The following is a 26,911-nucleotide window of genomic DNA, read 5'->3' on the forward strand; positions in this document are numbered from 1 at the left end:
CTTAGAACCATGAAATGGGAGCCTGAGATCCGATGGTGCCATCAGAGACCAAATGGCCATGACATTGGGACCCTTTATTCAACACATAGGCCACAAACTGGCATCACAGCATTGCATGCTTGTTTTTGTGATAACTAGCAAAGTTGGATCATTTTGCCTGCCAATTCCATGCCTTGGAATAGATCTTAGATTAAGCACAGGAAGATGCACAGAATTGTTTGCAAAAGTAAGTAGGAAAGAATCTAATCGAGTAAGTTTAAATGTTCTTGTGCTGCAAAATATTATGCTGCCGTGAAAAGAGATTAACTAAAGCTATGTATAATAACATGGATGAAGCTGGGCATGGTGGCTCACGCCTTTAATCCCAGCACTCGGAAGGCAGAGGCAGGAGGATTTCTGAGTTCGAGGCCAGCCTGGTCTACAAAGGGAGTTCCAGGCCAGCCAGGGCTAAACAGAGAAACCCTGTCTCAAATAATAATAATAATAATAATAATAATAATAATAATAACAACAACAACATGGATGAATCTCACTATTGCTGAGCAAAGATGAAATCAAGTTGCAAAATACTCACCTATGATTCCACATATATTCTATTTCTGTAAGATTTTTAAAGTAAAAACTAGTTGTACATGTTTTGCTTGGCCATATAGCAAATGTTTAAAATTAAAGAGGACAATTAGAAACTCAAAATTTAAGATAATCAAATCCTCTGTGGACCGAGATAAGGAAAAGGAAACGATGGAGAGGGAGGGCTTTGTGCTGAGAGTGCTTTAGTGCTTGACTGAGAAGCGGAAAGCCAGGGCATCATGTACTGTTATTTAATCTCCTTCAGCTTAGATAGATAGGTAGATAGATAGATAGATAGATAGATAGATAGATAGATAGATAGATAGATCAATTGATGGATCAATTGATGTGTGTGTGTGTGTGTGTGTGTGTGTGTGTGTGTGTGTGTGAGAGAGAGAGAGAGAGAGAGAGAGAGAGTACACAACATGTGTGTAGGGCCCACACAGGCCATACGGGTGCATCACGGTTCCTGGAACTGGGTGGCTGCAACTTACCATAAGGGCACTGAAAATCTGAACCCAGGTCCTCTGCCAGAGCAGCAGATGTTCATAACAGCTCAGAGTTCTCTCCAGGGCCTGCTCTAACTCTTAGAATAATTACATAATTATTCTTTTCATAATAAGATGTTTACATCATTTCCATAGTAAGAAAATTCAGTAAACTAAAGGAATATTTCAAAAATATAGAATAGCATAAGCAACGATTCTCAAAAGATAAAGTAATGCCTTCCTTGGTAATGTGCAACTTAGCAATTATTGCTTTGGATTGCAAATATAATATGAAGCTCTGAGGTAGACTATTAACATGAACGTTATAACCCAGAACTTGTACACCATGAGATACTACTAGACAATAGAGGGATTTTGTATAGTTTTCCTAAAAGCAGAGTAAGAAGCCCTGAAATCAAAGTAAACTGTTTGGGCAGCCAAAGGATAATCCGGGCCTTTGGGCTACCTTGGGTCAAAATCCAGACCTGCCTCTATAATCTCCTATGGAGCTGCCAACTCAGGGAAGTCTCAAGTTTTGAACATATGGCATGGATGTGGAAGGAGCAGTGCGGGGTACAGAGACACAAGGACAGACTGCCACCTCAACCTGAACATCCTCCAAGAAAACAATGTGTCACTGAAGAATCCTTACTGTGCCCAGGACTCATGCTGGACTGAGAGGAGAGAGCAAGGCCAAGGAGTGAGAAGGAAATTCAGATAAGTCCAGTGAGGAGAAGAAAATCTTGCGTACAGAAAGAGCTCAGTTGCACACTGTGAGATGAGAGTTATCAACTTGACAGGATGTGGAATCACCTGGAAGGCGCACCTCCCAGCATTCCTCTGCATCCCTTGGCACAAATGCCTGTGATGCATTGTCTTAGAGACCAGGTTAAATGATATGGGCCTTCGTCTTGGCCTTCACTGTGGGCAGGGATGCTGGGCTGTATAACATGGGGGGATGAGCTGAGCATTAGCATGTATTTATTGCTCTCACCTCTTGGCTGTGACTGCAATGTGGCCAGCTCCTTCAAGATTCTGTCACTTGACTTCCTCACCATGGTAGACTGCAGCCTTGAACTGTGAGCCAAAATTAACTCATTCTTTCTGCAAGTTGCTTTCATCTGGGTGTTCAGTCACCGTAACAGGAAAAGAAGTAAGGCATATACAATGAGGGGGAAATTCATGGGGGTGAGAAGATCGGGAAAGACTTTGTCGATGGCTTGATTCTTGAAGAATATCAAGGATCAAAGGAAGAGGGCATGGGAAGGACCCATGGGAAGCATGAGCTCATTGTGACTCCAGTGTGGTTTCTCTACCCTCCACACTGTTCACAGGAAAGAGTAATTCCTGCTCAAGAGCTGAGTAGGAACTCGGGGAGGGCCCCCCCAACTGTTACAAACACAGGTCTGAGGAAGTGCCTCCTCTCGGTCTTTCCTGTAATGTTAGATTCCTGAGCCTTAAATCAAGTATGTGTTCAAATTCCAAATATTTCCAAGTCAGTATCGTAGTCTTCTTCAACTCCCAGGAAAGATCAGGCCAGTTTTGAAGGCGTTTTTCCCCCACCACGATGCAATGGGCCCACCTGACGCCAGACTGTAGAGCACTGTTCCTCGACCTTTCTAATGCTGCTCTTTAGAGCAGCTCCTCGTGTGCCAATTCTATCCATAAAATTACTTCAGTTGCTACCTCCCAACTATAAGTTTGCTTCTGTTATGAATCATAATGTAAGCATCTGATATGCAGGATACCTGATATGTGACCCCCTGTGAAAGGGTCATTTGGATCACCAAAGGGGTCGAGACCCACAGGCTGAGAACCACTGCTGTAGAGTGACCTGGAGGAAGAGTGAATGAGAAGCAAATGTTGTCTCTTTATTAGTTAGAAGCAAAGATTTTGTAACTGAAGAAGTGAAAATAGACCACTTCCAAGAAAGCCAACATTTGTACAAAAGTCATTAGACGGCATCTGTTCACTTATGGAAAATTTGAGATAAACAGCACGTTTCGGGCCAAGTCAAGGGAAACACCAATTAGTATTATTTAGACTACCACACTGCCATACTCCCCTGTACAATAAACAAATGCAAAAATCCCTCTCCTGTTTTACACTGATGCTCGAAAACCACACCAAGTTCTTTCTTCTTCCAGTATAGCGGTCAGTTCAGTAGCCAGTCGCTTGGCTCAGGGACTTCACATCTGAGGCTCCCATGACCTCTGCTCAGATTCATATGTTCAAAGTGAAGCTCCGAAGTAAACGACCTCAAAGTTTAAATGCTGTGCTGTTCTGAGAAGTCGGATAGACTCTCGCACTGTCCTTGGCTCTCTATTACCCCAAATGAGCCATCCCTCTGCCCAGAGTACACAAACTGTATGCACTTCCTGCCCAGTAGTTGTGTAGCATCCCTCTCCAGTATCAGGTGAGTATTTTAGAAACTGTGCTGTCTCAACTGACCCTTCTCTAGGAGCCCAGTGCTGTGTCAAACCCTATGTCACTATTCTTGCTTCATCTATGTGGGCTTTGTAGCAACTCAGGTCATCACAAGAACCATTATTTTGAGAGGCAAAACCAAATTTGTATAACTTGGTACAGCTGTTCTGCTTTGTCACTGATCACTGTTACCTTTCAACTGTGCACTCCACCAGTTGAACTTTATCATCAGCATACATACACTGCATGGGAGGTGGGGGAACTTAGTATGCAATGTGTTTGACATTGTCTAAAGTTTTGGGCATCCATCACATATTGGGATGAATTCTTTGTGGGTGTGAGGAGGTTGCCTATGAAGTATTTAATGCCCTTTGCCAGAGTTGACATTTATCAGTGAAAGAGAGCAGAAAGGGAGAAAAAAGTGTGATGGGGTGGTGAGAAAGAGAGAGACAAGAATAAAAGAATAGGTGTGGAAGGGGCAGGGGGAGTCACTCTGCTGCTCACACGGGCACTGATGCGGCATGTTATCTAGAGAAAAGTCTGTAACTTCCGTTCAAACCACCTATGTATGCAGATCAAAACCAGAGTTTAGTCATATCCTGGTGAAGGTACACACATCTCCAAGAGATTGAGAAAGGTATGTTGGGTTATGGACACAATCAATGAACTTCTCTCTAAGTACAACTCTGAACACCATAGCACAACACAGCACATAGCACACAGCACACAGCACAGCAAACAGCACAGCACAGCACAGCAAACAGCACAGCATACAGCACACAGCCCAGCATACAGCACACAGCACAGCACAGCACAGCACACAGCACAGCACAACGCAACACAGCACAGCAAACAGCACAGCATACAGCACAGCACAGCACAGCACACAGCACAGCACAGCCAACAGCATACAGCACAGCAAAGCAAACAGCACAGCAAACAGCACAGCACACAGCACAGCACAGCTCAGGGCAGGGCAGGGCAGGGCAGGGCAAGGCAGGGCAGCACAGCTAGCAGTCACAAGAAGGCTTTCAGAAAGGTAGAAGAAGAAAGAGGACAGACTGAATAGAAACCTCAAAATTTGACAGAATAGTGTTGTGGTACATTCAGTTTTCCTTTTTGTAGTTGTTGGGTTTGGTTTTGTTCTTTGTTTGCTTGTTTGTCTTGTTGCTGGTTTTGTTTTGTTTTGTTTGTTTTGTTTTGTTTTGTTTGGGGCTGGGTTTTTTTGTGAGACAGGGTCTCATTATGTAGTTCTGGTTGGTCTTGAACTCAGATACACCTAACTCTGCCTCCCAAATTCTGGAATTAAAGACTTTTATACTCCTTATATTCGGAGCTGAGTGCTACTCACAGATGTAAACAAGCACAAGAGAGGAGAGGAGAGACCTGCTTTCTCTAGTGGAAGAGTCCTCAGAGCTAGCCCAACAAAATAGAAATATTTTATGCCCAAAACTTCCTGGCCAGAGAGAAACCATGGTCACCTCTCTATTGTCACTAGCAGCAGAACCAGCAAAGAATAGAAAGCCTGGATTTGGTTTCCCAGTGAGAGAGAGGGGACAGCCTAGGGCACAATTCCATGGCTGTTGGTCTGGCAACATATCTGCTTGGTAGAGATTCGGTTAAGTGGCTAGGTTTGCCCCTGCCTAGAGGTGGGTGAGCCTTTCCTTTCCAAGTAGAATTTGGAAAGAGTGGAGCTTAGGAGGATACTGCAGAAAGAAATCTTTAAACTTTCATGAAATGTCCCAGACAGATCTCCTAGCAATGGAGCTGGAGAATGAACAGTGGCCAAAAGTCTAGAGTGAACTGCAGTGTGGGACAGCACAGCACAAGGAGGGGCAGACTAGAAAAGTCCTGTGTGGGATCCACTGTGTGGGTTATAATTATGACCCACCAGTGCAGCAAAAGCCTGCACATTAAATCTAGATGGAGTCCCTGGCTATGGAGATAGAGCATAGCAGATACTAAATCTAAACAGAGCTGATGGCTGTTAAAAGAGAAGGTCACTTTAAATGGAATCAAACAGAAGCCAGAGAATCATAACATAATTCCTAAAATATATAGGGCATAAATAATCACTTGCTATATGATGAAAAGTTAATTACCAGGTGTCAATATCTGACAAAGATTTTGAATCAACCACCATGACAATAGCAACTGCTCTTGAAATAAATGAAGAAAAAAAATTTAAAATACAAGGAAGAAAAGAGAAGACATAGTGAACTAAATGGAAATAATAAAATTGAAAACATAGTACTTAAAAAAAACCTTCTAGGCTGATTATTTTTTCTGTCACATTGAGTTGGCTGATAAGGATTACCCAATCTAAACAACAGAAAACAAACTGAAAGATAAAATTGATGGGACACTCCAGGGACGATGGAGGGACCTCCAGGACCATAACAACCAGTGGAACTTGCCAAAGTTCGAAGAGGGAAGAGAAGCAGTGTGGGGATGAGAATAGCAAAAAACTAAATGCTGGATGTTTATGGTTTGGGGAGAAATGTCTAAAACAAAACAAAAAAAACACAAGAAGATACATGACAAATACATGAAATCTAAAGACTAATAAAGATCAAAAAAATGAGCAAGAGAGAAATCATCTTCCACCTACTTGGAAAACAACTTGGAAGATAGTGAGCAGTAGACCTCTTGTCTGAAGCCATGGAAGCCAGAGAGGGAAGTGGGACAGAATACTCCAAATGCCCAAAGGAAGGGCCACTAACCTAGCACAGTGTCTGCTTAGCACAGGCCAGTCTCACAGGAGCCAAGACAAAGAATTTGTCCAAAGAATCTACCATCAAAAAAGGCAAAAATAAGTATAAGAAAAAAAGGAGGGCTGGTGAGATGTCTCAGTGGGTAAGAGTACCTGACTGCTCTTCCGAAGGTCCGAGGTTCAAATCCCAGCAACCACATGGTGGCTCACAACCATCCGTAACGAGATCTGGCGCCCTCTTCTGGAGTGTCTGAAGATAGCTGCAGTGTACTTACATATAATAAAAATAAATAAATCTTAAAAAAAAAAAAAAAGGAAAGAAGGTAGTGAGAGAGGGAGGGAAGGGAAGGGAAGGGAAGGGAAGGGAAGGGAAGGGAAGGGAAGGGAAGGGAAGGGAAGGGAAGGGAAGGGAAGGGAAGGGAAGGGAAGGGAAGGGAAGGGAAGGGAAGGGAAGGGAAGGGAAGGGAAGGGAAGGGAAGGGAAGGGAAGGGAAGGGAAGGGAAGGGAAGGGAAGGGAAGGGAAGGGAAGGGAAGGGAAGGGAAGGGAGAAAACTGTAACCAAAGAGAGCTTCAGACTCCAGAAAGGAAGGAAAAATAACATGGTGGGCAAAAATAGGAGTGAGAGTAATATCCTTCTAATGATATCCTTTATAGATGTTCTATGGTTAAAATGAAAACTGAATCATGTGATAATGGTGTTCAATATATTTAAGATAGGGAAACAGGTTAAAAATCTAAATGAAGATAACGTCATACATTTCCCTTCAAGGAGTAAGATATTAGCATCCAGAGACAGTGATAAAATAGAACGATCAAGACAGGGAGGCAAAGCCCTATAGATATGCCAACATGGAAAGCTGGGAAAGATTCTGATGACTCACATGAAGGAAAGAGAAGCATGGGGCAAGAATCAGCAGAAATGAAAATGACATAAATAATAAAATGTCCAACTACAGCCCTAAGATACCAATAACTACCCTTAGCACAATCAAAATACAACAAATACATCAACAAACACAAAGGACCTGGCAGGGTGGATTGTTCATTAAAGTCTCAATTATATATTATCTATAGGAAGCTCACTTCAAATAATAATAATAATGGCAGAATGAAAGCAACATGATAAAATACATGTACTAAGATCATAGCATATTTGACAGCAAAAACTCCAGAGCAAAAACTCCAGAGCAAAGAAAATTATGGATGCTATGGAGAATAATTCCATCAAGAACAGGAAAGAATTCAGCATGTGTGTGCCAAGCAGCAGAACTCAAAACACTTAAAACTGAAGTTGATATTAAAAAAAAAAAAAAAAAAAAAAAAAAAAAACAGACTTACACTGTAGTGTCATAATGAGAGAGTTCAATGGCTCTCACAGAAACTGGTTGACAATCTCTGACATGGCCAAGGAAGCGGGCGATCTTAAAAGAAGTGAATTCGAAACTGGAGTTGGCAGAAACAGAGCCAGTGGGATCCTCCTGTGTGCTTAGCTTTAGAAGTCATGGACTCTTCTCTGAATTCTCCTCGACCACGAGGTGGGGTTGCACAAAGGAGGTTTAGCTTCCTTGGTGTGCTAGGATTCCCTTTATAGGATGTGTTAAATATGTGCTCACGGCCTGTAGCTTGGATTTTCATTCTCTCGTTAGCTCTTCTGTGTGGCACAAGTTTTAAATCAGAGATCGTCAAACAATGTGTTTGCTAATTGAGCTTTAAAATTACGTGCTAATCCCAGTCTTATACAGCAAAACAGAGGTCTAAATACAATGAGTACTTCCACATGGCACTTTTTTTAAGTGCCTGTGTGCTCTGTGCCATGTGTCTTTTGAAGGACAAGCCTCCCTTGGTTATTCCTAGAGTGGAAAAACCCTGTTAAAGCTATCTAGGACATCACCCTGGTGCTGGCTAAAGAACTTTCTTGGGAGCCAAGGGTTACTCAATATATTTTCTGAGTCCTGGGATGGACATCACAGAGGATCATCTGACAACACAGAGAAAACCCAATAAATGAGGCCAAGAGGGCCACCTCCCTGGCCTGCTCCACTCAAGGGACTCCCAGTGATGTACTGGGGAGGAACTCGTGGTTGTCTTAGCACATTATCAGTGCTACACTGCATGTGCACAAAAGAGCTTGAGTTCTATTCACTATGTCTATCAGTAGAACTACATAATACATAGCCGAGGAGAATCCATCCCACAGTGTAGCGTGGGCTCGCTGTCCTCTTTGTAAAAGTGTTCAGGAATCTTTGAAGTACCTTGGTTTTAAATATCTTGATAAGGACCCATCAGACATCAGCAATCTTAGGCCCGTTGCACAGTGGGAAACACCAAGGACAATTGCCCCTCTACCTGACAGGACTGAACCAAACCTGCTAGAGTGTGGCCACCAGCCACTCCATGGTTCCCTTCCCTGCTCAGGGCATGGAAATGTTCTCCTGGCTCTGCTGCTAAAAGCTATTAATGCAGCCCAGAAAGTGTTTATAGAACGTTCAGCACAAGTGCTTGCCTCCAGGGTTGTGAACGGTGATGTATGCCACATGCCGGGAATACGAAGGGAGGCTCCAGGGTCAGCCCAAAGCCATCAGGCTGTTACCAGAGGCAAAGGCCACAGAACCTGGCCTGAGAAGTGCTGCCACTTGTGCAGACCCCCACATGCACAGCGGGGTCCAAGAGGGTCTGTGACCATGACAGAGCCACGGCTGGAGGGAAGGTTACTTTGTTGAGCCCCTAACCAGGCCTTCATGGGAAGGATCCTCTGCCTTCTCCATGTGAAGTGTTTCCTCTGGAAGGAATTTGGCTTGAGTGTCCACAGGGTATTGAATTTACTTTGCTCTGCCCTTCCCATACGCCTCAATCTCTCTCAATGTAAGCAAACAGTAGTCAGCAAATAGGCCATCTTTCCTCCAGGACAGCCCAGGCCAATCTCACCCAGGCTGACGTTTTCCATCACCCCTTCTTCTGTTGTCAGGCCCAGCAAATGAGTGGGTCACCCATTGACCAGGAAAAGAAAAGCGAGATTCCAAGAAGAAAGAAGGAATTTGCAGGCGATGCTCTCACACAGCGGAAATCCTGATGATGCTACTTTTCAGGTCACCCAGGGTTCTGCCTTCCAGAACCACTAGAGCATCAGCCAGGCCTGCTTGTAACTGTGCCACCCCTCCCTTCCCTGGTATAGGGTTTTCTTAATTCTACCATGTATTAGTCTCTCTTTCATAAATTACAGCTTCAGAAGATCCATTGTATAACACAGTTTCATATACACTTCTCTGTGAGCCGCATCAGCCCTCAGAATTTCACACCCTAAGAAGGAGAAAGTGGGTAAGGCATGGGGCCCTTAATTTGAACCCCCGGAGCTCACCCAAAACCAGGTGCACATGTCTGTAATTCCAAAGGCCCTACAGCAAGGTAGGAGGCGCAGTGAAAGGACATATCCAGAAGCTCTGCGGGCAGAAAACAGGGAACAGCAAAGCGACCCTCCTTCACACAAGATACAAGGTGAAAACTGTGTGGGAAGTTGTCCTCCTCTTACACCCACACGTGCATTGTAACTAACACAAGACACCAAATACATGCACAAAACACACCCAGCATACACACATAAGCATCATACACATGCAAAACAACCAAATCCTCCGTCCTCTGATGGCCACGGCAGCCGATTCTGTTTGGATTTCCACACCACACAACAGCTCTAAGAGCAGGATTGTATGGGCAGCTTTGATGCTGATATCCTGTATCCCATTTGGTTCTTGATCTGTCCGTAGCAGAAAAGATAGGCGGGACTTCCAGGTCCCTGGAGGCAAGCTGAGACTCGAGGGAAGAGCCGGGTTCGTGATGCATCTGATGAAGGAAGTTGACCAGCCATGTGAGATCTCATAACACACAGGCCGCTCCTAAAGACAGGTAGTCAGGGCATTTAGCAGGGGCTAGATGCGACTGAGCCAATAAAGTTCAAAGCAGGTGGGAAAGGCACATAAGAAACATAAGGACACGCTTTTCCAGGCAGGAGATAGTAACGCCCAGCAATTGTGCCAAGAAGACAAGTTGAAAATGAACAACTGTGTGTGTGTGTGTGTGTGTGTGTGTGTGTGTGTGTGTATTTATCTTCAGATTCAAGGGAAGCTGGGAGGGGGCTGGTAGCGTGGTCACTTCCCTGAGCCAAGGCATATAGAGAAAAAGCTACACACGACACATGATAATAAGGCTCCCCAAGCTACTAATGGACAATCTGGTAATGAGAAGAGATTCTCCGGAATAAAGATGTCTGATAGTCAATTACTAGAAATGCTGGAACAACGAACAACATTGCAACGACAAGATGAGCAGGAGAAATGGAATTCAGTCTTTCCTAACAGCTAGGCCTGCCATTCCTCTTAGCGGACTTTTGTCTTTATAACAATAGCCGGGGCCAGCAAATGGTGGAGCCAACAAGGAGACAAGGAAGTAGAAGACAGATCACTCCTCAGTGTGAGAGAACACAGAGGGAAGGAAGGAGGGAAGGAAGGAGGGAGAAAGGGAGGGACAGAGGGAGGGAGGGAGGGAGGGAGGGAGGGAGGGAGGGAGGGAGGGAGGAGGGGAAGGGAGGGCACTCTGAAGAAGCAGTGAGGAGAAATCCATTCTCTAATTCAGAGGAATGTAACTAACTAATCGTCCAATACAATAATTTATAAAAATGTTAAATTTCCAAATACCTTCAGGGTACAAATGAAATTAAGCCTTTTCATACATTCCAAAAATTAAAACATGAAGATCATATTATCTAAAGAGGGAAAAAAATCAGAAACCCATAGCAAGATAACTTATTGTTTTGAAAAAATTAGGAAATATTCTCCTTTCCTCTATCCTGTCAGCTGTTTAATTTCTGGTCAATGAAAGTCTATAGGACACAAAAATTGCCCAACTTGATCTATGAGGCCCAAGAAATCCCAAGTAAATTAATAACTATGAAAAGATAGTTTGCTCTATCAAAAGGCTGCAGAGATGGCTCTGTGGTTAAGAGTGTCGCTGCTCTTTCAGAGGATCAGTTCCCAGCACCCAGGTTGAGAGAACCATAACTTGACTGTAACTCCAGATCCTGGGGATCTGACACTGCCATCTGGCCCCTGTGAGGACCTGCAGGGACATGCATACACACATAGAGAGCTAATAATAATATTATTATTATTATCATTTTATATTAATTAATTTAATTTAATATCAATTATATTTGCTACTAATATTGATAATTATTGATGGTTGATAAATTATTGTTGTTGTTACTAGTATATTATTTATTATTATTATTATTATTAAAGCAGTCGTCAAAGAAATACTTTCCAGAAACATTCGGTGCTTCTTTTAATTCACTGGCAAATACTTTCAAACTTCTGAGGAATTGGTTGTCTCTCTGCTCCTTTGTTTGTTTGGTTTTTGTTTGTTTTGTTTTTGTTTCTCTGATCTTAAAGCTGACTAAAAATGAGAGAAACTGATGAGGCCTGTGCCCCTGCTCATTTTATGATGTTAGTAAAAACCTGAAAGCTGCCGTGTGAACTAACAGCTCTTATGGATTCACACTTAGCAATTTCCAATAAAATATTTTCAAACCAAATCCACCCAAACATTAAACCCACAATACCCCGTGGCCAAGCACAACTAATGCCAGGAACACAAGAAATGTTTTAAAACCTCTTAGTATGATTCTGAGTTTAAAACAGCAACAAAGGGGGTGTGGTTATCTAAACCTTGAAGAACTCTGCTGAGCAGGCAGGCTGGGAATTCCAGCTTCACATACCCTAACCCTAACCGGAACCCGAACCCGAACCCTAGTCACTGCTAGTGACAGGTGGTTCTCTTACAACCAAGTAGTGGCCTGTCAAAATCAGGAGCTGTCCTAGAATCCCCTTACCAGCTGTTGATCATGGCACACACATGTGTAAACACAGAACAGCATCAATTAACACAATGACGACAGAGTCCAAGTGCAGGCCTTGATTAACTGGTCAGAGCTTAACCAATTTTTTTCATGAAATCATTTGGACTGGAATCAAATAGAATTGAAAAGAACAGTAAATATCATGGTAAATTTTATAAAAACGCTAGTCTTTTTTTCTGAAACACTTCAAGTAATACGAGAAATTATTTATTTAGTCTTGAGGTCACAGGCATTGCCTTGCCCTGGGTGATAGTGAACAGTCTAAGTGAACAGCACATTGGTTTAAGATCAGCACTGGGCTCACATGTGAGACAGGAGAAAGAATCAAAGCTCCCACATTCTTGTATGGCAATCTGTCTCAGGAACTAAAGCTAAGGTGGATCACAAAGTGAGCCCTACCTATAGCTGTTGTCTACTCTTTCCAAACCCAGAAGTGATTTCTGAGACTCTTGAAAATGTAGTCATTAAATGATGCTCCCTAGCTGGGCAGTGGTGGCAGAAACCTTTAATCCCATCACTTGGGAGGCAGAGGCAGGTGGATCTTTGTGAGTTTGAGGCCAGCCTGGTTTATAGAGTGAGTTCACAGCCAGCCAGAGCTACACAGAGAAAACCTGTCTCAAAACAAAAACAATGCTCCCTAGAGCTCAGAGAAAATCCCACCCTGCCACAGAACGATATTAGACTAACTCCAGAAATAGTCTAATACATACTTCTGCCCTTTGCCTCCTGCACAGTCTCTCAGAGAGGAGGATGCTGAATTGAGCTAGATCACATGACTAGCTCTGAGCTCAAGGAAGGTGTCCTCAATTCAGTTGTAGCTTGACACACCTGGGAAGAGGGGCCCTCAATTGAAGAATCATCTATATCCAGTTGGCCTGTGGCCATATCTCTGAGCCAGTTTCTTGACTGCTAATTGAGGTAGGAGCCACCCTACTGTTGGGAGGCACCATCCCTGCTCAGGTGGGCCCTGTGTTATACAAGAAAGGTAACAGAGCCAGCCAGTAGTCTGTGTTCCTCTGTGGTCTCTGCTTCAGGTCTGGCTTCTAGGTTCCTGCCTTGAGTTCCTCCTGCTCTGGTCTCCCTCACTAATGAGCTACTGTTACCTAGAAGTGGAAAACGAAGCGAAAGCTTCCACACCCAAGTTGCTTTTGTCAGTGTTTCATCACAGTAACATAAAGCAAGCTAGGACAGCAGGTCAGGGCACTTCCCTCGTCCCACCTTTCCTGCCAGTTATGTGACATCCGCAGAAACTGCATTTGCACAAGCCTGATAGACCTGCCTGTGTTCCGGTTATCAAGAAGTGAACATTCTCTGGTTAGCATCCTAGTACTAAGAGGAAAAGCTCCATAAGGAAAGGGAGGAGCAGGAGAACAAGAGGGAGGAGCAGAAGGAGGAGCAAAAACAGGAGAAGGAGGAGCAAAAGCAGGAGGAGGGGGAGGAAAAGCAGGAGGAGGAGAAGGAGGAACGGGAGGGCAGGAGGAGGAAGAGGAAGAGGAAGATGATGATCATCATCCTTAGCTATCAGAACAGAACACTGGCAAAATCAATATGCACAGATGTTTAAAAACAGAAAGAAACAAAAGAAAAACGTAGTCAAAGAACAGCATTGTGATTTGTGTATGACACAGCCCCTAAGGCTCATGTGCTGGAGTTTTTGTTTGCCACACAGTGGTGGTGGGGCTTACTAAAGGCGATTGGATCATGGGGTCTCTGAGTGCAACAGCGGGTTAATACATCAATAGATCTGTAATTTGGTACCATCATGGGGGTTAGTGAATTTCTAGGAAGTGGAGCCTAATGGAAGGATGTAGGTCACTGGAAGGTGGGGACATGTCCTGGAAGCACATACCTTGTTTATCCCACCCCACCCAGTTTCCTGGTCACCACCTGTTCCCACCACAGTGGATATTCTGCTTCACCTCAGGCTTGGAGCAACAGAGCCATCTGACCCTGAACCAAAGCCTCTGACAATGGAACACGAGTCAGTACATGCCTCTCCTCTTTTCAGTCGAATTTCTTTTCTCTCCATTTACATTTTCTCCTCACTTTCAGCAAAGATGGCCTAAAAGCAGTCCCTAAGCCAACCTATTATAAAAAGGCGACTCTCCCTCTTTCTTGCACCCATTCCTAGCTTCCAGCAGTATCCCTCTGTGGCAGGCCATACTGTGCCCTTAGCCAAAAGAAACCACTCCAAGGTCTCCCCTCCTGGTTCATGAACCTTGTCATTTTTTGCCTTCAGTCTGGGGCCTCTCTGGAGGCCTTCTTCCAAAAACCACTCTGGGTGTCCAATTTCACCAAATACCTGAAATACCTGGATTTATCAAATCTACAAGAAGGAAGGGACTCCCTTGCCACAGTAGACTAAGCATGCTACAAAGGAGCCACCACTTTCTAAGTATATATTAGCACAGAAGGAAGCTGAGAGATTAAATGGGTTGCACAAATTCTGAAATATTTCCATATTTAAAAAGAAAATAAGACCAGAAGACAGCTTAGGTGTGCGTGTATTTCCTCTCAATAGGATATTATTTCTAAATATGATACAAAGACAGATAGAACAAAAGAGATTCTTGGAGCAGACTACTTAAAAAGTTTCAATGCTGATACATCAAATCCACATATAAAAATATAATACAAATCACAAATAATTGGGAAATTATTTGCAATGTGTCAGTAACAAAGGGTTAATGTTCTTCATTCATTAAGAATACTTACAAGTTGACAAGAAATAGAAAAAGAGAATGTGGGAATTAAATTTTTCTACTTCTAATGTCTTGTGAGTATGCTGTATATAAATCTCTCTTTCTCTCTCTCTCTCTTTCTCTCTCTCTCTCTCTCTCTCTCTCTCTCTCTCTCTCTCTCTCTCTCTCTCTGTGTGTGTGTGTGTGTGTGTGTGTGTGTGTGTGTGTGTGTGTGTGTGTGAACCAGGGCTCAATATTATTGTCTTCCTCAGTCACTCTTCACCAAATAGGCAAGACTAGCTAACCAGCGACTTTCAGGGATCTTTGTGTCTCTACTCACCCTCCTCAGTGCTGAGATTACAGATGTGCATCTCCGTGCTCATCCTTACATGTGTGAGCTGGGAACCTGAACTCAGTTCTTATGCCATTTATCCATTGAGCCATCTCCCTGGTCCTTTATCACTAATGCATTAGGGATAAAATACATAAAAGCAGTAATATTAGTGGTCTAGAAGTCTATATCTCACTAAGCCAAGCATAGTGACTCATGCCTGTAATCCCAGCACTTGGGAAGCTGGAGAAAGAGGATGGATACATGTTCAAGACCAGTCTGCACTATACAGAAAATTCAAGGCCAGTCTGGATACTTTTAGGGAGGTAATTTGATAATATAAATCAAAACCCTTAAATTTTAACATAGACTTGACCCCAAAATGATGTCCAACCAAGAACATTTTTCAATCAAGTAATCACAAATATACACAAAGATGGGTCCCCAGGAGTAGTTACAGAAGACCTTTGTAATAGGAAAGAGAACCTGAGAGATTGTCTAATTAATGCTCAGCATCGAAAAACTAATTATTGAAGACTGATACATTCAAATGATGCAATGTTATAAATACAATAAATATTATTAGAGTCAAATACTCCTCACATTGCTTAATATTATTTAAACTATCAAAGTGAGTATTATGTCCTCTTTTCATGTGTTTAAAAGTATGTGTATGTGTGTGCATGAGTGCATGCGCGTGTGTGTGTGTGTGTGTGTGTGTGTGTGCGCGTGTGTGTGTGTTTATGTGTGTGTGTGAATGAACACGTGTGGAAGCCAGTGGCCAACCTGGAGTATTGTTACTCAGGTATTGTTCACACACCTACTTTTTTAAAAAGAGTCTATCATTGACCTAGGACTGGCCAAATAGTCTAGGCTGGCAGCAGGCCCCACCCCCAAGAGATCTGCCCACCACCCCCCACACACACCCAGTACTGGGATCACAGGCATGTGCCATCATGTCTGACAAGTTTATGTGGGTTCTAATGGTTGCACTCAGATCCTCATGCTTGCTGTGGATATCAAACAGTTTGCCAACTAAGCCATGCCATTAGTTCTTTAAATAAACATGCATGCTAATATTCCAAGGTCAGAACTGTGTACAGGGATGTCTAAGAGGTTGGAAGAATTTGGGATGATACTGTTCAGCTAAACCTTTGCCCTTTCCTGGGCTTCTCACGCTTCCATCCTGAGTTCTGCCACTGTTGGTTTTAACTCAGAGACACAGGAAGGTAAATTCAAAAGAGAGGACTTCACTACATTGTCAATTACTTTTATTGTTACGATAGCTAGGCTTCCTAATTCTAAAAGTGCTTTCAGAGGAGAATTCTCTTAAGTGTCTAAATGGCTGCTTGGAGAGCAATGGGTTTCTGCGAATTTGGCCACAATAATTTATAGCATATATTGGCTGGGGCTCTTCAGCACTGACAAATTCCAGGAAGTAATTGCATAAAATACTTGGAGAGGAAATTGCTTTATGCTTCCATGCTATTTATGGAAATTAGCATCTTTGTAAAAATAAAGCAAGAGGGATCACAATCGTAAACCCTGAAATGTGGCCTCCAGGATGCTCGGCTTGGGCTCGCAGATCATTAGCGATGCAGTGTGAGAATGCTGCTCTTATGAAACAGTTACATGTCATTGTGGCTCACTTCTTCCCCTTGTATTGCTAATCTCTTGCTTTCTCTCAGAAGCAGCCTGTGTAGACTCAGATATGCTGGAGAAAATCTTGTCATTCCATTTAATCTCCCAAAAGCTAAGCACATCCCTCTTCAGTGTCTCAACTTTCTTTGATCCCCCAAAGCCCCTCAAACCTAGTCCTTCGAAATGACCCAAACATGTCCCAGGATCAAGGTGAAACTGTTGACTTCTTACCCTAAGCCTAATTCAAAACCTAAAGGAATTTTACAGTTTTTCTTATTTTTTCTCATTTCCACCTGAACTCTTACCAAGCTCTGTCCCCGTCTAAGTGTGTTCTTAAGGGCCCCTGCAGTCATCGAATCTTGTTCACAATTAGCCTCTCACTACCTCTGCAATCCAAGACTCGCCATTTCCAGGTGGGGCTAGTGCCAGCAGCCTCCCAAGCAACAGCTGCTCCAGTGAGCTCCCAGGAGTGCACAGTCCTGACGATGCTTCCTGCCACCTGATCGAGTCTCCAGAGACCCTGTGCTGCCTACAGAGTTCTTAGAATGTTCTTCAGGCTCCTCCCCAAGGCAGGCACAGACTGACCCCGTTCATCTTTACCTCCTCCTAATGCTTCCTGCCTGGTTTCAAAGTCTGGAAACCCAGAGGAGGAAACAGAGTTGAGGGGCATTTCTGAGCTGGCAACTCTGACAAAGAGGGTATAGGGCAAAGACGGCAGGAGGGACATTTGAATATCCCGGGATCTGTGGCTAGTCCATAGTGAGCCAGGAAGAGAGAGAAAGAGTAGGAATATCTGGGTCTGAGGAGACAGCTCACTGAGTGAAGTGCGTCCTGCACAATCATGATCTGCCTTCAGATCCTTAGCACCATGAAGGAAGCTGCTCCCAGCAGTGTGTGCTTATAACCCCATTCCTAGGGGCGTAGAGACAGGAGGGGCCCTGGTCAGCCTGTCTACCCAATCAGCAAACTCCAGATACAGTGGGAGACTCTGTCTCAGAAAATAAGGTGTAAAGTCGTTAAAGATACAACCTCTGGACGGACACACACACACACAGGCACACACACCATAATTTGCATTCAGAATGAGTGTGTGTCTTTTCTGCTCAGACTCCATCAACACAGCTTGGAATATTTATTCAAAAATCACACAGAAAGTACATTCATGACACGAAACCTGGAGTAATGGGAAAACTACTTAGAACCAAAACAAAATGGAGCGGAGGAAAGGCAGAAAGAAAATTAAATGTTCAGTGAAGCACATGAGCCTAAGGAAGAACGACTCTAGGGAAATGGCCAAACAGTAAGCAAGGATGTGAGTTACATAGATGCTCACCACACACCATGGGCAGTAGGGCAGGTGCAACTGTTCATGTCCATAACCCTAGTGCTGTGGAAGAAATGCAGACATTTGGAGCTTACTGGCCACACAGTTGGCCAATCAGAGAGCTCTGAGTTCAGTAAAAGACTCTGTCTCTGTCACAAAAGAAGAAGGATAGTGGAAGATACCCAGTGTCAAACAATGTCAAACTCCAGGATGCACACACACACACACACACACACACACACACACACCCCTATATAAACACATACACACATAAACACATACACACAGTGCACACACACACACGAACATGTACACACATGCACACACACAAAACTTACAGAGAGAGGGGGATGACAGGCAGATCGAGAGAGAGAATCAAAATAAAACATATATGTGTATATACACATAACTATGTTTATATAGTTTTATTAATTAGAAATCTTAAATGAGTTTTGTGAACTGAAATCCAGGTTCACCAGGGCCAGTTATACCTGTGAAGACTGCATGGGAGAAATCACTCCTTGCCTCCCACCTTCTAGAGTTTTCCAGCATCCCTTAGCGACCTCTTCTACTTCCTCTGCCTCTACTTCATCCTGAGCCCCACCCACTACAAGAAGTACTGGGCTAACCTCTCCAACCCCAGCATCCACACTCACATGCCAAAGTCTCTTTTGTCACATAAAGAGCAAGGATGTCTTCTAGGGATTAGGATGTGGACATATGTGGGAGCCATTATTCAGCCTTCCACACTTTCCAGAGGCTTCTGTTCCTTAGATGCAGTGGCTCTGTCAATACCACAGTGGTCAAAACAATAGAAGCTTGGCAGGGCAGGGGAGCAACTGCTGTCTTCACTAGGAACATCAGGTCCTAAAAAAAGATCCAAAGCAACAAACAGCAAGCTGCCAGGGCCCAGTAGGCAAGGAGAGAGACCTTTCCTACGCCTGGGTGGGAGGAGCCTTCAGCTTCACCAGGTCAAACCCTGAGCCTGTCACAACAACTTGTAATCAGAAATCACAAGAGTTTACACTTTCCGAGATTTAATAATAAGAATCTCATTTTAAATAGTTAAATAGGATGTCCCAGACTTCTTACAGCTCTGCTTCACACATCTAAATGTCTTCCACCAACTAAGTACCTTGTAGCCCATCTGGAGGCAAGGGGAACAAGACTGAGGGAGACCTTGAGAACAATCCCAACATTAAAATCATAAGACTGATGGAAAATTTACAATGCTCAAATGAGCCTGGGGGAAAATACCAGAAAATACAGTCCTGTCCACTTCTGCAAGAGCCTGCTTTGAGAAGATAGCCCTTACCTAGAAGAGGTGTATCTTCTCTCCTCAGCTCATGTCTCTTGAGCGCCCCCTACAGCTCCATAGCAGAATATGCAGGTACAATGCTAACCTCAACTCCCGCAACAATAGAGTTGACATTCATTGCCCACATCCTTGTTTTGCTTCACCTTTTATCACTTCACAGTGCATTTCCTCTTGCAAACAATGTTACGGAGTGGGCACTATTCTGAGTCCCTCTCTACAAGTGTGGAAATAGATGTCATGCACAGATGTGCCACCCAGACATACACACGGTGTGCTCCTGCTATCCCAGCAGTGGGTGGCACGGATGACTGAGACCATTATCCTAACACATGGAAACCATACCGCCACAGGCGCACAGATATGGAAAAATCCAAAGAGGTCGCTGAATGATTCAACCCGGGCAAATGCCCCCTCGGGACATACCTAAACCACACAAAGGTGGTACAGAGGGGACAGGGCAATGGGAAATACTCTGCCTTAGGGGCTCCGTCCCACCTGACTAGAAAGGACCTTTCGTGTGTCCTACTTCAGATCCTTTGATGAAATGGACAAACAAGTCATCTGCTTTCACAACACTGCACTGTGCTCTCCCGAGAAACCCTAAACCACACCCTCAACCATAACTTTTTAGAAGACATATTTTATTTTAAATTATGAGTATTTCTGTATGTGTCTATAGGGTGGGTGTATGCACATAACTGCAGTTGACCATGGAAACCAGAAGAGGGCGTCAGATCCTCGGGAGCTGGCTGTTACCCCCACGGGCGGGCAGCAGATGTTTTAAACCACTAAACTTCTTTCTCTCCATCCTCTTAGCCTTTCTTCTAACAAAACATAACCATTAAAATATGGCCACAGAGGAACACTGTAAAACGGGATAAAGGGGATGATGTCCCTCACTAATCAGTTGTGTGTGAGCCACAGAATTGATGGGGTACTGAAAAAGGCTTAAAGGCAGTAAATCCAAGAGACTACAGCAAGAGGAGCACACACCCCCGCTTCATTTACCCAGAGTATAGATTTTCATCCATGCCTGCATGCTTGTTTAACCGACTTAAGCCTTTAAGTACTAGGCTGTCTGCTAAGATCGTGAGGGTGCACAGACCACAGCCAGAAGTGAAATCCTCAGGGAAGTGTTGTCTTGTTCTAAGTCACATAAGACATTGCACGGGATTAGCAGCCACCCTCAGGACACGGTATTAACTGAAATGTTCCCTGCATTTTTAGGTTGGGGGCCCACACACTTCTTGGCTGAATCCAACCGCAAACATATTTGTCTGGATCTCACTTTGTTATAAACCAAAGGGTTGTGGAAGAAATCTGGACGCCCCAGCTATCTTGAAATACAAGAAGGCCCAGCAATCCAGGACTTGCATTTCCATTTAGCAGTGGCAAAGTGAAGTCAGGCAGGGCCTGTTCTTAGTGGAGGGAAATCGAGGGTCCACCTTGTTGCCCTCTGTACCACTCCCCATTTTTCCCTCGGCAAACACAGCAAACTCCCTTAGCTTTGAGCAGTAGACAAGTAAGAGTGCAATCCATGAGCTCAGCTTCTCAGGTTGGGTGGGAAAGACAAGAGCCTAGAGAAATGGTTCCCAATCTATGGGCTGTGACCCCTTTGGGTCACATGGGTCTCCTAAGGCCATCAGAAAACACAGGTATTTACATCATGATTCATAGCAGTAGTAAGCTTAGTTATGACATAGCAATGAAATAATTTTATGGTTGGGGGTCTCCACAACATGAGGAAAAGTATTAAAGGGTCACCCCATTAGGACAGGACACTTCTCTAGAGAGAGATCCACACAATAGCGGGATGTGTTAACAGTGAATCCAGAATAGTTATTTAGTGGCTAAGCTAGTGTGGGAATGAGACTCTTCCTGCATTCTAACATATAGCTTCTCTTGAACAGCCACTCTAGTCGGGAAAGACAGGGTCCACCCAAGCCCCCAAGTCACCAGTAGTGAATGGGCCCACATGGTATCAAGTTCCTGCTCTAGATCCAGAAAGGACCCCAGATCTTTGAGCTTTCCTTACAGAGAAGCCAACCACAATACCATCTGTATAAGATTCTCTAGTGCAGCATTAACACTGATCCTATATCTTACATGGACTAGAATACTATTCCTATGCAAAGACAGGCATACCCAGCATTCTCGGTGGCCCATTCTATTACCTGCAGAAGACCAGAGACTGTAAAGATCATTCGTGTCAGCAGCCACCAGGATCCTGTCCAGGAAGCCATGGGGTCCAATATCATAGGAGTCTCCCTCACAGCCTACGAAAGAAAAGACAAAGAGAAAATGCCTCGTTTGCAACTAGCTCTGGCTCCAGAGGCAGAATCTGTAAGCTAAGGAACCAATTGGAAGGCAGGGACTTTGAAGCCCAAGCAGTGTCTTGGAAACGTTTGTGTTGGCCCAGGATGGGATTGTCTGCTGCAGAATGAAGGCAATACGGGGCTCCCTTTAGGATGAGTCCCCCAAGATCAAGAAGGGGAACGGAGACTGCCTCCAGTCAGCAATTCATCCATCCCTCCAGTGCTCCAGCAGTAGGGACAACCCTGCCCCGGACACCTCCTAGCCTGTTTGTCAGCACCAGAGTGTAGCTTTTGGCATGGGGGGTGGGGAGGCTTGGGGGTTGTGGGGAGGAACAGCCTAAAGCCAAGAATTAGGGCACCTGCCAGCTTTAATTCCTTGAGGCAAAAATGAGTCTGAAGCCAATTAAACTAGACCAGAGAGGGAAGAACCCTGCCTAAGGGCACACAGCTAAACAGAGTCTAGGATAGGAACGCAGATCGGATAGTTAGAGGAATTTCTCACTAGATGATAGAATGCCTTCTGCTTCCAGACCTGCCTTTAAGAGAATTCTGGGGGCCACAGTCTTGCCGAGTGTAATCTCTTAAAGGTGAGGAAGAACTAAGCCCAGGAGGGCGACGAGGACCGTTTTCCCCAATGTGTTTTCCTGTCAGTTTACAGGGAACTCAGTTTGAGTGGAGACTGGAAAAGCCGAGGTCACACTCGACTCCCGCTTCGCCTCGCGGGCGCCTTGGCGGTGTCGGTGTCCGGGGGCGGGTCGGTGGCTTCTCTCCATCTGGAGAAAGCATTAAGGCCTGGCTTAATGCGATCCGCAAATGTGCTGCTGTTTCCGACCTGAGGCGGCGACTCTGGGACGAAGGGAGGCGGCCAGGGCTGGGCCCCAGGACCACGCGCCCCTCTCCGCTGGCTCGCACACTTCAGCGCCCGCCACCCTCACGCCTCCTTTCCCTGGCGTGCGTCTCCTCTCGTTTCTCTGAGCTTCAAGCGTGCGAACCTCACTCACTAGCCAAACCTCCGGACCTTCGAACACTGCAAGCTACGATCGGTCCGTAGTCCGCTGACCCCGCAGGGTATCCCCCATCGTCCAGAGCACCCCTCGCTCGCAGAGGACCAGGAAAGGTTCTGTCCAACGTTCCTGGATCCTGTAGCGCGCCTGCCTGGAGCTGTCTAAGCCCCATAGGGCAGTGCTCAGCCAAGACCCTACTTGCCAGTAGCGTTCCCATCAACTTGCTCCACCTTACCATCCTCGGAGAGATCGGTCCCTGGATCCCCCGCGGGTGTTTCCAATCCGGAGTCGCAGCAGCGTCTGTCGGTGCAACGAGGGATGCGCGCTGCGAGACAGTGGCGAGCAGCGCCGACTCGGCGACACCTCGTGCAGAGAGCGGGATCCCGACGGTCCCCGACGCCGGCCTCCAGCTCACGCCGCCGCCAAAGTTAAATGGGGCTGGGACGCGGCCGCCCCGCCTGTCCCGCCCCTCCGGGCGCGCAGAGCGCAGTGCTGGCCCCGACCCAGGGGCGGAGGGCGCGCGCCGCCACCTGCGCAGCCCGTCCCGCAAGTGCGCGCCGCGTCTAGGGTACCGTCCGTCCCTCCCGCCCTGCGTCCTCTGCCCTAACCCAGGGGCGCTGGGAACGCGGGGACAAGCCGGCCACCGAGCCGCAGCCGGGCGGCTCGGAGCGCTCGGGGCCGCCGCGGCCACGGCGAGACTCCGCTGGAACGCTTCTCCGCCCGCTTCCTGGAAGCCACTCCTCGCCCTGGGCCTGCAGCCAGGCCTGGTGCCAGGAGCTCCGGCTGCCGCCGGCGGCAGCGCGCTCTGGGGAGGCGTCCGCTGCGCCGCGGGCCAGCCAGGCCAGCCAGACCAGTGCAAGGATGCCACCCCCTCCCAGCGCCACCGCCAGACCCCAGGGACCTCGGCTGCTAAGTAATACCCTGCAGAGGCTGCCCAGAGTCTACCCACTCCTACTGGTAGCCTTAGGAGCTTGACCATCAACCATTCAAACAGCCCCTGCGGTCTTGGTATATTTGGGGTCCATGGATGACCCAGCAGGGACACCTAAACCTGATACCTAGAGCCCCTGGTAGGAAACAGGTTTGCGTCCTACAGAAGTCCAGACCTGTCAGGAAATAAATAAAGCTACAGCCCCGGGGCCTAGAGGTTTGGAAGAGAGGTGTCTCAGTCATGAATGGAGGAGGGTTGAGGGCGCCTTGAGCACTTCTGAAGGGAAGAAAAGTCATGGAAGAGACATGGGGGCTTGGCTACATCCCAGCAATAGGAGTCAAGGGCCAGGTGTTCCATTTAAGGCACCATTGTGCCTCCCGTATTGCTCCCTTGAGTGATGCCACTTTGCCAAGTGGTATGTGTAGCCAGCCTTCCCAACAGCAGTAGTTCCTAGAGTTATCTTAATTCCTCGTGGAGTAGCTTTTCATGATGATCAGAGAGGCCAGGTCTGGAACTGGTTCCTAGGTACCTATTTCTCTCTGGAGTCTGAAACATTAGCATCCAAAGTTGCTCTCTTGCCTAGTGAACTGACGGCTGGTATGTTCCAGATTCTATTATGGCATTGCCAAGAGTTCCCCCTACGTGTTTTCCTATTCTCTCCTTCTCCGATCAGATGGCCTCCTCTGACCAGGAAAAGGGCCTTGTCAAGACTGTCTCTCCACTCCAGAGAGAGAAGCAGCTGGAACCCTATGGAAAATGAGCAGGTGGTGCATGGGAAGAGATTCAGGAGGAACCAAGAAGGGAGGACAGAGCTAGACCATGACTAGCTCACCTGCAGACAACTGAGTCTCTCTGTTCACCCTAGTTTAGCTCTGGAAAGTGGGACAGATAATACACATATGGGTCCTGGGCTATTACTCTGATGGGGATTATGCAGGATTAGGTTCCCATGAGCCTCTGGTTATGTTTTGACAGCCACTTGGCACACTGCCTTATTTTGTATGCCTTTCCGTGTAAAAGCACCTTGTCTAACACATGTTCATTCATTCTCCCTGAGCTCCTGGCACCAGCACCTGTTAACTCTCCTAACAAGGGACTGCTCTCTAGCTGTTCACATACACATCCCAGCCTCTTGGTCCTTGGGGAGACAGAGCCAGCACTGTGCTCAAGAGTTGCCTCAAACAATGTAATCAACAACAAAATGTTGCATACCTCTATTATTTAGGATAATGGTTTACCGAATAAGAACTGAACAGACCCAAGAAGAGCAAGGAAGTCTTGTGGGACCTTAGCAGTGAGTGTGGGCACTAACTGACTCCAAATGTTCACTGGCCTTCAGATGATTTCGAAAGTGTCCTGTGCTTTGATGGTGTGGTGACAGGTGATGATTATAAAGCAGGATATGACAGATGAGAAGGATCCGTGGTGTGTGTGTCTACACCAGTGCATCAGGAGAGGAACAGCCATGCTAACACTTCAGAACACACCATGTGGTACTTTGAACGAGAATGGTGTCATACGGTCATGTTGAATCCCTAGTCCTCAGTTGGTAAACTGTTTGAGGATGAGAAGAGGTGGCCATGTTGAAGGAACAGTGTCACTGGAAGGGGGGTTGAGGTTTTCAAAAACACAAGTGATCTCCCATGGCTCTCTCCTGCTGCCGCCTGTGGATTCAGATGTAGAACTCTCAGCTGCTTCTCCAGCATCGTGTCTACCTGTGTACTGCCATGTTACCCACCATGATGATAATAGGCTAACCCTCTGAAACTGTAAGCCAGCCCACAATTCAATGCTTTCCTTTGTAAGAGTTGCCTTGGCCTTGGAGTCTCTTCAGAGCAATTAAACAGTAACTAGGACACTGCACCAGAATCTATCCTAGGCATTTATTAGATATTGCTAATTCAGCCTCCAGCACAGCTTATTGGATGGCATATTGGTTTGACCTGACATAAAATACTTAAGAGGAAGAAAGATTTCTTTTGGCTCACAATTTCAAGTGTGTGGGTTCATTGCGGCAGGGCAGACATGGTAAATCAGAGAGCAGTTCACATCTTGGTGGCCAGAAAGCAGAGAAAGGAAAAAGGATCTGAGACCTGCTAAATAATCTTCAAAGTTACCGCCTCAGTGACCTACCGTGTCCAGATAGACTCCACTTTCCAAAGTTTCTAGCACCTACCCAAATAGCACCGTGGGCTGGGCAGCACGCACCCCAGGCATGAAGCTCTGGGAGACACTTCACATCCAAACTGTAACAAGTAGGTGTTTTTATATTCCTGTTTTACAAATGAGACACATGAGTAGAAAGATTTAAGCCCCATATGTTCTCAGCCACTAGACTGATGTCTCAAATCATTCACATTCTAAACCTAGCCTTATAGCATCGTAGAATCAATTGGAAAACTTGCATGAATATTCAAGAAGAAATGGAGAATTCAAAGAACTATTGTGTTTGTGCCTTGGCAGCTGCATCAGCCTCAGCTCCCCCTGTGTGCAACAGAGGAAGGCCTTGAGCAAGATGCCTCTGGAGTTGGGGACATTGCTGGGAAATTTTAAGTGGCTCTACTCTTAGGTATTAATGTCTCCACAGAACTTCCTGTCTCATTTTCCTTTAGGCACTTTTGATTCCTGAGCCAGCCTCCAAGGAATGCCTCACCCTGTAAACAGGGGCCAGAAGAGAGTCTTTATTTCTTCAGGTTCCATCTAGAGTCAGGCTGTTCCTACAAAGAGCTAGCTGGGGGTGAGACATTAGAAAGGAAAATGCCACCCATCCTCTTATGGAAGGTCTGCTACTCTGAGAATTCCAGAATGCCAACCCATCTCATGTGGGCGGCTAGGGTGCTGTGAATGGGAATGGCAATACATTATAGAGGACAAGTGTCCCCCATAGGCTATCTGTACCTCAGAGATGTCCCATGGAATGATCTTAATGGTCAACTTGACCGGATTCAAAACCACCTAGGATATTACCAAGCAAATGTCCGTCGTGGTATCTACAGAGATGGCTAAAATCTGATGAGTCTGACCTGAAGAATGCATTAATCCCTTGATGGATTCATAACACAAAGGCATAATTGGGATATGTTGAAAGGCAGAAGGTGGACCTACCTAGAGAACATAGGATACTGGGCAGGGGTCTTTGGAAGCTATATCTTTCCCTGGGCCCTATTCCTGTAACCCCTTTCCTTGGCTTCCTGGCTGCTGTGGTGTGAAATTGCTCTGTTTTCTCACACCCTTGCCACCATGATGGAGTGACATCCCTC

At 45.6% G+C, this 26,911-nt stretch overlaps 1 protein-coding gene across 2 annotated transcripts in view; it reads right to left on the reverse strand.

The window, feature by feature from the left end:
• Positions 1-23,374, reverse strand: part of Adamtsl3 (ADAMTS like 3) — a 282,049-nt gene extending 258,675 nt beyond the window's left edge. For both annotated transcript variants that reach the window (XM_021167800.3, XM_029480045.2), the window contains exons 1-2: positions 22,956-23,374; positions 21,576-21,677 (exon numbers count right to left, since the gene is read on the reverse strand). In XM_021167800.3, the coding sequence (XP_021023459.1) occupies positions 21,576-21,677; positions 22,956-22,958 (105 nt within the window). In that variant the 5' untranslated portion in view covers positions 22,959-23,374. The remainder of the gene's footprint in view (positions 1-21,575; positions 21,678-22,955) is intronic.
• Between the last annotated feature and the right edge of the window lie 3,537 nt (positions 23,375-26,911).

Source organism: Mus caroli, unplaced genomic scaffold, assembly GCF_978045245.1.
Source record: "Mus caroli unplaced genomic scaffold, Mus_caroli_1 scaffold_8, whole genome shotgun sequence".
In the NCBI taxonomy this organism is placed as follows: domain Eukaryota; kingdom Metazoa; phylum Chordata; class Mammalia; order Rodentia; family Muridae; genus Mus; species Mus caroli.